The 11,314-nt window shown below is 41.0% G+C and overlaps 1 protein-coding gene across 2 annotated transcripts in view; it reads right to left on the bottom strand.

Moving 5' to 3' along the window:
* Positions 1 to 901: 901 nt before the first annotated feature.
* Positions 902 to 11,314, bottom strand: part of igdcc4 (immunoglobulin superfamily, DCC subclass, member 4) — a 61,552-nt gene continuing 51,139 nt past the window's right edge. For both annotated transcript variants that reach the window (XM_061067551.1, XM_061067552.1), the window contains 4 exons: positions 10,859 to 10,961; positions 9,915 to 10,146; positions 9,660 to 9,788; positions 902 to 8,656 (listed from right to left, as the gene is read on the bottom strand). In XM_061067551.1, coding sequence (XP_060923534.1) covers positions 8,135 to 8,656; positions 9,660 to 9,788; positions 9,915 to 10,146; positions 10,859 to 10,961 — 986 coding nt within the window. In that variant the 3' untranslated portion in view covers positions 902 to 8,134. The remainder of the gene's footprint in view (positions 8,657 to 9,659; positions 9,789 to 9,914; positions 10,147 to 10,858; positions 10,962 to 11,314) is intronic.

The following is an 11,314-nucleotide window of genomic DNA, read 5'->3' as shown; positions in this document are numbered from 1 at the left end:
GCACTCCAACACTCAGCAGCAGTCTTTTCTGATGGGAGTGGCATCAGGTTACTGTGCTCCACTTTTTGAAACACTGGGAATGACCACACTGCCCTCGAGTGGTCAGAACAAGAACAAGAACGGTGTCGTTAAGTATGAGGGATGATTGTCCTAAGGCTGTGCTGGAATGGAAAGGGTGGGGCATGAAGCAGCTGAGGACACGGCTCCCACAGGGAAGCTGGGAGGCCTGTTTATTAGCAGGATTTATTTAACTGTAACTTGCCCTGGACAAATCAAATAATGTGTATATAACCACTATCCTACAGTGAAGCTGGGACTTTCAGAGTGACTCCATTCATTCATTGCATTTTATATCTTTTTAAGAAATTAATACGATTATGTTAATAGCTGTATTATGTAAAATTCCAAACGGTCCCTTGTAAAATTTTTTACAAATCCAGTATAAAGCCAATAAATGTGCTTGACTCAGAAATAAAATTGTTGCCAAGAGTTAGATGAGAATGTTGATATCACTGGGCGTCCACTTACCAGAAAGGTTGTTGGTTCGATCACTGGCTTCTCAATTCCATTTCCAAAGTGTCCTTGGCAATAACTTTAAGTGACAGCCTGAATGTATGGGGGAATAGGTGAATGGCAGAGCGGCACTCAGAAGTGCTATATACATTCTGACCATTAACATTCTCCTCATGAAGCTAGAGCAGCTGGTTATCTATAGCTTAGTTCGTTAGCCAAGTGTTAAGCCCTGGGGAGCAAGGAGGGGCGCAGCCATTCAGGCATAAACAAAGGATAATACAGTCAAATTCTTTAATTGAATCAATGTTTTGTTGAATAAAGTTGTGCATTGCATGCTTGAGAGTGAAAGCACGATGAAAATGAGTTTGATGGAGAAAGAATCACACTCTTGCTTTTCTTTGATGTTTATTTACAGAAGAGTAGTTTCCACAGACATCTTGAGAGTCGCTGTGAGAGTTTTGACATTTTCAACACAATGGAAATATTTCTACAAACCACGAGTTCTACCTGTACCGTGACAAAGCAATGTTATATGGTGAATCATGGCCACAGCCGCAATGACTAACACTGAGTACTCCATCTGTCGGTTTACAGACAGAGAAAATTGCACTTCTATAAATGTAAAGATGAGAGCTCATGGCCCAAGAAGAAGTGCTAATCTATTACTCGCTCCTACAGTAGTGTCTGACATGAATGAGGGGTTGTTTGGCACACAACATTAATTACAAAGGTATCTGAGGAGCTGCAGAGCGCCTGCTGGTGGCACACGACTGCAGAGTCCTATAAGTCTGTGTGTACACATTCTGAGAAGCACAGCTGAGCTGGTAACACACATAACCAGAGGAAAAGAGACGTACAAAAAAAGCACAACAGCGTGACATCACCGGACAAAGCAGCTCACCACAAAGCACCTGAATGTACAGAGAAGAGCCAGAGAGACAGAAAATACACTGAGCGATTTGTACAAAAGAAAAATATCATCTGAGCATAAGAGTTTCCTTGATTTGCTTTTCCAAAAAGGACAAAATGAGGCTTTGTTTGACGACAAATGACATGTATCTGAGTCAGATATGCTGGCATGATGCTCTACAAAGTTGGGGCACCTGAGTTGAGAGACAATTATTTCTAAATGGCTGCATTGAGAGGTATGATCTGCTTGGTGAGGTCGCCCTTCAGCCCTTCTCCCTGCTTCGTACTTCAGTCACTTGGGTTAAAGTTGTAAAATTGGCCTTAAGCCTGTTAATCAGGTGTATTCTTGTTTTTTCCATCGGATTTTTATTTAAAACAAAAACTGAAATATGTACCTACTCATTAAAAAATGTGCAGAATCAAGAAACCAAACAGAATGAAATCAATTTACCGACATGAGGTATATTGTTTTAATCAAACCCTTACAAAAGAGGATGAAATAAACATAACAATTGAAGTAATCATCATCTCTATGGAATAAAAACATGAAAAAAATAAAAAGGTATTAAAGAGACAGTGGTTTCAAGAGTTAAAAGAGCTCCTATAAGGAGATCGTACATCCTCTGTGCTGGAGGCAGGCCTCATGAGAACTCTCCTCTCAGCTTCGCCCACCATAATAACCCACTACTGCATCAGGACTGATAACACAGGCAAAATCACACGATTTAAATTAATCTGTGGGAAAACTGCAAGAAATCCTTAATTTTAAATGTTGTATACTACTCATTTTAACAGATTATGTTATATTAGATAACTGTAGCTATAAACGTGCATCACAGATGTAATAGTGTTTTTGTTACAACCAAAAACTGAAACTTGCTGGCACAAATCAACCAATTTCCAAATGTGTTGAACGTCCATTAGAGCAAATGTGTGCACTGGTGTAGATAATTTATTCATTCAGCTTTTACTGCAGACAGAGTAGAAAAGCATCAGCAGAATATGTGCTGTCTAAATCTTCTGAAGTGCCAATTGGCTGTGGTCTGTATCCACCAAATCTTCCATAGTGGAAAAATAAAACCGGCTGCTATGTGCAAAGCAAATTTGCTTTTGGTTGTTTAAAAAAACAAACAAACATATTAAATAAAATCTAAACACTATGTAGTATTTATTATTAGCAATAATTTGTAATAATAATTTTACAATCTTGGATGTGAGACTTCACAAAAGACAGTACTATGTGAAAAGCCTCTAAAGCGTTGCCTCAACTGCCCTCTTGAGTGATTGTTATTTACTTGATAGCAAACACTGAAGTTTTGGCTCCACTATGCTGATCTTGATGTGAAAGGAGGAGCTGAACCGTGTTCCAGAGCAGCCGGAACACAGTTCGGGGCGTTTGAGCACTTAAGGTAGCATGGCTAATCAAGGCTGACCCACCTGGACTGAGAGAGAGGTATGTTTAAGATATCAAACTGGAATGTTTTTGAGAATATTATGCTTCCTTCTGGACTCAGGACGTACAAGCGTCTGATGATGATGACAATGATGAGAGATATAGAACAGTATCAATAAAGAACCTGGGTCATTGAACAGACATAGTTTTGGTGGTTTGCTCAGAGCAAGTGATAATCAAACCACACCACACTGCTCTGTATCCAGTTAAACAGTCACCAGAATCAATGATGGCTCAACAGGTGCTTCACTTTCACAGTGATGGAAACCTGAAGTGACATCACTGATTTGTCCGTGGCCACAAATAAAACATGAAGCCACTTCAGATGGGCGACTCGAGTGGTGCAGCAGCAGTTTGCTTCCTCATTTGAGCCTGCTCTTAACTTACATTTTTAAGTGTGGCTTACCAAATAGAGCAGTGTGCTGACTGCTGTACATATCAAAAATCATTCACAAAACAATTTGAACATTTCTGTAAGTGACCCAGCACAGCCTCCTGTCCCTGTATGGCTGCTACTGCAGTGAAGGAACGTAACAACCTTTCCTGTTAAACACTAGACATGCAGGGTCAAGAAAACATCCTATGAGGTACCATACATACATGCATTTTTGATTAGTAGACCAAGAACAATAAAGGCTGCAAAGCAAACACAATCACGAAGATCTTGAGATGTGATACATGTGACGTGGAAGCGTTTACATTCCTGTTTGCTGATGTTCTGAGTAAAGCTGGTGAGATTTTTGACAGTTTCATGGGCATGGGTAGAAAATACAGGCAGGATGGAAGAGGGTTCGTCCTGCCCTTTACACTGATGGATGACTAGAAGAGAACCACCTGAGAGATGAGACATCATAAACAACAGGGCCTGAATTCCATGCTCTAATGAGTTGTGTGTATATACACTCATAAGAGCAACACTTTGCTTTCCATCATAAGTGAAACTAGTTAATAGTATTAGCATCCTTAAAATAGTCTTTGATGTGAAACAGCTTGTAACTAACTGCCAGTTTTAGTGTTGAAGCTGCTGTAATTTAAATATATGTGCCACCTGCAGGTCAAAACAGTTATGGTTCCATAACTTGTGAGCTTGTGGTTACAAAGTTGGAAATGTGCTTGAGGTTGAAGTGTTAAGTCATGAGAACGATCTGAGGTAACAGATTCCTGGATGCTAATATTAACAGCACTGTTGGTGCTCAGAAGCCACAGAGGCTAATGATAGCTAGCCATTATTCACTCAACTTAATGCATTCAAACCACAGACGTACAGGATGATATATTTGGGAATATCACCATTTTCCTTGGATGCGTAGTCAAATCTTAAAGGAAAACTCTGCATGACAAAAATTGTAATATATTCAATTATTCCAGTGACCTGCCATGGTCCAAAGTCGTGAACGCCACACATGGGGGTGTTCATATGGACTCATGGTGAAAACAATAAACACAACCCCATTTGTCGGCAGCAACAGTGAATTATTGCACGGCTACTTGTTGAACCGATTGAGGAAGATGATGACATGGTGTGTCTCATGCTGTGTTTGTTTTTCCTTGTCCAAGCATGGACATTCAGAACTGTTAGATCAAATAGGATAGTTTGCAATATTTTTGCCTTTAATCTCACTTTGATGTTTGTGAAATTGTTGGACTAACACATTCAGCAGGAAAGAAAAACTGGAAAGAAGAAAGAAGAGCTGGTCCACAAAGACCCTGGGGACACTGTTTATATGAAGTTACATTCTGTCTGTGATTTGCTTTCCTTTTTTAATCTCCCATACTGATGGTTGCAGAGATCCCTCCTAAAGTCGGGTCTACAGCTGATTCTTAGCAGCTTTCTGTCCATGTTATGGAGATTTAAGACAGCCGTTTAATTTTGATATTGCGTGATTCCCTTTTAGCTTAAGCATTGGGTATAGATAGGAAATATTAAGCTACTTGGGGTGAAGAATACTCAAACAGTGTTTTGTGTTATTTCATGGGTGTTTCATACTGCAGGGAGAGCTCCCTTTGGGGAATCGGACCTGAACGCTGTTTTTCTGATTCCCTAGTATTATCAGAGCCTGTAAGCCATGAAACCCTGCAGGATAGGACCCTCCCTGAGTGATGGATATTCTGAGACATGTTTCAACGGACATTGAAGGAGTCAAATAGTGATCTGGCAAGATTCAATTCAATTGTCAATTCTTTTTAAGACATCTATAAAAAATATGTGTCATATCTAGAAATGGCAGACTGCAGTTTTATAGAGCAGCAATGGAGGGAATCCTAACTCAAACAATAACTGAGTGGTTTGGCAACATGACAGTTGAGGACAGCAAACAGCTGGGCAAAGTTGTGCATACTGCATCCAGAGCTAGTGGACGTGATCTCCGACCCCTAGCAGAAATCAATAGGTTCTAAAGCACCCATCACACCCGACTAACAGCCTTTTCAATTTCCTCCTTTCTCACAGAAGACTAAAAACCATTAAATTCCAGAGTGGCACAAATCCCTGTGGGCCTCCTTAACGCTCTAAACTCTGCATGCCACTCGGCAGGTTTAAATTGTGCAATAAGGCAGATGCTTTAAATGCACCTGACACACTTAATCTAGTGGGGTGTTGGATGACCCTACTGGTGACAGGCCCAGGTTTTAACTGCAGGATTTTTACGTCTGCCACTGAAGTTATGTTTTTTTTTTTTATCAGTGTTTGTTCATAAGGTTGTTAGCCGGATTACACAAAAACGACTGAAACAATTTCCAGGATTTTTTTTAGATAAATAGGTGGATTCAGATTTTTTTTTTCACTTTCATCAATTTTATTTAGTTTAATATTTATTATACATAAGTGAATTTTTGTACATTTTTTTTCTGTCCTTGTTTAAGCTAACTGTTTATTGGTGCGAGCTGATTGGCCATTCAAACACGAGTCAGTTCCCTCAGCTTCTGTCTCTATCTTTTTGTTTAATATTGCACAATACATTGCTCCTTGTGTTGCTAAGGAGACAATAAGGTCACTCAGTTTATTCAAAAGACGTATTTAGACCATAAACTCCAGTTTTATAGCTGTCATCAAACCACTGCTCAGTTTTTTACTCTTGACAGAGGGGGTCAAATAAAAGTTAATGGGGCGAAACAGCTAATATGTGATTATAGCTTCCTCTCTGTCCTGACAGGCCCACACTGCAGAGAAAGCTAGCCATCAGTCATCTGTGTAAAAGTTCACCCGAGATGAACTCTTTAAAGAACATTTTGGGATGGAATTTACTGCTTTTGTCTCCAAAAGGTTTAAATGCTGCTGTGAGCATACATTTTTTTCTTTGTTGTTGCTCTTTTCTTTGTGGTTGTGCATTTTATGTATATATTCCATAAAACATCCATTAATCCATTAGGGCGCACAAGTGGCACATGTGTCAAATGGCAGCAGCTTTTTATTTCCTTGTCTGTTGTTGGCGTCAGTGTTACAGCAAATGAAACTGGATGAAATCGGCTCCAACTAGTTTCACAGGATTTGCCTGTTCTCTGAATGGGTTCGACCGTAACATAATACTGAGTGAGACAATCTTTCAATCTGACAAGAGGCTGCGATGCATAAAGCGACATGATATCCTGTTGAACGTAACATGAGAACATTACAGTCAGTGTATAGACCAGTAGTTCTGCAAGGAGGAAAGGCTGACAAATCAGACATATTGAGAAAAAAATATCTTAAAAGGTGCTAATTACATCAACACTAATAAAACCACACTGGAAAGCATCCTGAAAAGAAATGAGGTAGTGCTGTTGATAAGGAGAAGGGATGCACCAGTTCCCCCTTTTAAACCGAAAAGCATACATCTTCAATTGTATATATTGATCCAATACGTACTAAAGAGTACTAAAGTATGGGGTCAAAGTAAAACAAAAAAATGGCAAATTGACTTATTTTTCCTGATCAAACTCTTTTTTATATGTGGGCAGACTAAAGCATTGTGGAAATTTTCCATACACCTGAATCAGGTCAGTAAAATCAAGATTCACTTTAAAACCTTTAAAAACACATTGAATTTCCTTTGAAAAATACATTCAATTCTTATACTGAGCTGAAAAAGACAACTGGCTCTAATTAACGGCAGAGTATCTCAACAACAGTGGGGACAGTGGTGCATACCTAACTGGGATCCAAACCTGTAGAGTGGTCTGTAGATTGGTTGTTGTTACATCTTGTCTAATCCTCCCGCCACCGTACTTAAACCAACATGGTGACTAACGTTTCAACATGAACGTGTAAATACTACTGATTCCAGAATGAGATATCCACCATCTTTACGACGAAAACATCACTTCACTTTTCAACTGAGGGTCCCTGGTTTACAAATTCACAACACCTGGATACATACAATTTTGGCCTGGAAAACTTAATGTGTACCAAATCTGTATACTCAATATCTTTTTATATTTTGTTGTTTGTTTTCTTCCTTAGTGTTGACATGTTTTTTGAACTTGTTCTGAATACAATAATCTATATAAATATACAGAGACTATAAACGCACCAACAATAAGTAGGCCCCTGAGACCCCCACACTCCAGTCAGGAAATGTGTGTGTAAATGTATGTGACCAACTGAGTTTCTGTGAAATACCGCACAACCAGCCATGCTTTTTAGCTTTGTGTGTGCTTCCGTGTATGTGTGTGTGTGGACCCTGAGACAGCAGGAGGCTGGAGACAGACACAGGTGTTCTGCACTCTGTGTGTACGGATATATACTCTTCAAGGCTTATTCCTCAGTGCCACAGTAGAGCAGCATCCACGTGACGAAACCCAGGGAGACCCACCGAGCCTCCACTTGTGATCCTCCCATCCACGATAACAGCCTGTTCAAGTGCTCGCTCACTCGCTCAGGGAACGTTCCAAGCCTTTTCTCATTCCTGAGTGGAACAGAACGATGTGTGACACAGTGGGAATAGCCTCTTTCATTCCACTCCCATCTGGTTGGCGAAATATTTCTTTTCTCTCCTATGGACAGAAACGAAACCCAGAGGACCGCACGGTTGCAATACTAGAGAAAGCAAATATACAGTACTCTACCACAAAAAATATACTGTATATGTATACTGAATACACACGTATGAAACAATGGATTCAAAGTACTTATAAAACTTTGCAGGGAAGAGAAAGAAATCCAATAATGAGGTGCATAAAAATAATCCTTCAACAATCTTGCTGGGTACATTCGTACTTTCGAAAGGGAATCAGTCTGGTGTCTCTGTGTTTGACAAGGGGCCGATGCCCCCTATGCAAGCGCTACGGGCACAGATAACTGTGTGCTGCTGAGGTAGAGTGTACAAGGCCGGAGCTGACAAAGGGGGAAGGGGACAGCCCGACAGAGATGACCTTCACCGGTGCAGGAGGGCGGTGTCTGGAGTCGCCGTTCTCCAAATGCTCTGACCTCAGCACAGACCTCACAGTCTTCGGGGAGTGGAAGCCATTGGTTTGCCCCGTGTCCTGCTGGGGCTGCATGTTCACAATCGGCTGGTCTCCTGTGGCTTCCAGCTCCCCGTTGTGATTACCCACCAACTTGATTGAGGGAAAACTCGAGGGTCTTTGGGCCAGCGATAGTTTTTCTAGAGGTACCTCCTCTGCTGGCAGACTTGGCTGGCTCACAGGGTAATGTCTGTCCTCTGATAATGAGGGTCCCCTGGTGGTGTTTGAGTCCCCCTCCCTCTCGCTGCCCTCCTCCCCTCTCTCCCTCCCGGGATCTGACAGCTCTGAGTGAACAATCACCCTTGCCTCGACCTGGTTACTGCACAGATGACCGTCTGAGCCCTGCAACAAAACAATGTCTCAGTTACTTCAAGCATTTCAGGAATGAACAGTCATCACACAGACTATTCACCAAACCCCCTACCCTGAACAGCAAACATCCAATCATAGCTTTAGAAACTGTAAGTGGCCTGGCCACCCTTGGGTTTTCCCACAAGCTGCAGAGGTGTGCATGGGGCAGTGGTATAAGTGTATTAAATATATACATTAAATATATACACTCATACTAGAGCCCTATATTATATACTATACTATATTAAAAATAACTTTATTTGTATAGCACTTATCTAAACATGCTTAAATAGTGCTTTACAAAATACATGGCAATAAAAACAAATGAATAAAAAAATAAAGATAAGGAGATATTTGGGATATTTTCAATTAAATTAAATTACATTTTAAGCACCAAATCAAAGCATATTAATGTCAAGACCTTAAAAATAAATTCTTGATCATGATGTAACATTTCTGTCTTGTTTTACCACAAATCAGTAACTTTCATGAAGTGACCTGCAATATGTGTGCCCTTGTATGCCAAACACAGATGATGCTTTGGTCTTGTAATATCAAATGTGAAAAGATAATGCGATCATGAACATAAGTATCAGCACTCAAACAGTGTTGCGTTGTTCGGATCTTACACATTTCCTATAATACATATTGTGCAAGGACTAACAACCTCTACACTTCAAAAACAAGAGTCTTGCTCTTTCTTAATTTACGTGTTTTCTACTTAAAATGTCCTGCTTGTAAAATAACTTACAGGAATGTCAATGCTAAACATGCCATCATTATCATTGTCAAAGATGTGCTGTGCATAACAAAGAGCTTGACTGGCGTAGTGATAGTTACTATACTGAATTTCTGTGGGGTGAGAGATTGACTAGCAAGCATCAATTCAAAATGTCATTTGGCTCAGTTCAGCTAAAGCTAAAGCTGCTTATTCAGACAGACTGGTACCTAAAATCATTTCAGTACAAAGTCATGGTTTAGTTCATTCTTTTACCGTGCCGTTATCAGTAATCAGCATGTTGACAGCTCCATTAATGAGTGCTGGACAGTCCTCTGCTATGGTGTCTCTGTATCTAGTGATTCTGTTGGCCCAGTTATGACTCACAGAGCCGTTCCAAGCCGCCTGCAAGATTAACAACACAGCAGATGCATCAGAATTATAACTTTTATCCCTCTATCAACACTTGAAATAATAAAAGAGTATTCAAGGCCCATCTGGAAAAGAGTTTCCCCCCTTGCAGGTTTTGACCTTGGGCTCAGGTGCAGGGGCATCCTCCCCTTCCACAGGATTAGCACTTGCCATCAGGCTCTGCTCCTCTGGGGCGTCTGCGAGTGGTTGACCAGACTCTTGGCTGCCTGGGGGCATCAGTGTCTCCAGCTCGTGGCTATCGCTGCACTCTGGCAAGTTGGAGGGTATGGGGAAACCTCCTCTCCTGTACTGAGGGGACACAGCTGTGGAGTCCAGCCGCCCAGATATCTCCCTATGTAGAGCAGAGATCGAAGCATGCAGTTCATTACAGTCGCTTCCTGTATGCTGTTTGTGTTAAGATCACGGCGATCTAAGACTTTTTACCTTGTGCCTCCTGCATGTGTTTTGTTATTCCATGTGTTTCCCCCTGTTTATTTATGTTGTCATGTGCTTGTTGTGTTTATGTTATCAGGCCATGTGTGTTCTGTTATTGTCCGGAGACTCCGCCCTCTGCTGCTTCCCGCTCTTTTTCCCCCTCATCTATTCCCTATCATCAACCTGAGTGTTTGCCTGATTTGTTCACCTGTGTCTTGTCTTTGTTCCCCCTTCTATATAAGCCCAGTCTTGCTGGTGTCCCCTGTCGGATTGTATCGTTTTTGCCTGTGAGAAGCCATGCCAGGATTCTGAGTTTTTGAGGTCTGTTTATCTGGTATGATATTTGACATTCTGATTTTTGATCCTCTTTGTTTTTTCCCTTTTTCGGAATTCTGTTTTGCCAACTATTGGATTTTTCTGTTCTTTGCTCCTGTCATTTTTGCCTTTTTGGCTCCTTGGTTTTTTCCTATTTTTGAAATAAATAAGTATTTTTTGCATCTTGGTCTGCGATTGGGTCCTTACTCTGAGAAAGCCTAACAGTTTGTGTAAGTGAAACAAGTGGGATGGACCTGGAAGGTAGATGAGCTTGTAGGTACTAAACAGGCCCTGACACGGTGGTGTTAACATACCTGGATTTGCCGTTACGAAAGCTGAAGCACATGCAGAGGAGGATGCATATCAGTCCCAGACACACGCCTACGATGATGCCTGTGACCGCGTGGATGTCCAGCTCTGTTACAATATGAAAGAACAGAGTTTACACAGAGCAGAAACATGGCCAATCTCAGAAATACATTGATTTTCATATTTGATCGAGTGCCAATAACTTGACACTAAGAAAATATGAATTATTATGACACATGGGGGTTAAAATGTTACTTGGCTCGGGCATGATGTCAAAAGACTGTGGGAATGTATTGATTTCTTCATTTACGACAAAGTTCCTTGAGCAAAGTGATATTAGGAAATGTTCGACTAGGGAGAGCAAAGCTTCATTGGTATTCATTTATGCTGGTATCTTTGGCTGCCTGGCCATGGAGAGGAAACAGATGCCTGCAGCTCTCACCACCCACCAGCCACCTCAG

Source organism: Limanda limanda, chromosome 3 (genome assembly GCF_963576545.1).
Source record: "Limanda limanda chromosome 3, fLimLim1.1, whole genome shotgun sequence".
Lineage (NCBI taxonomy): Eukaryota > Metazoa > Chordata > Actinopteri > Pleuronectiformes > Pleuronectidae > Limanda > Limanda limanda.
This window is presented reverse-complemented; position numbering and strand designations above follow the sequence as displayed.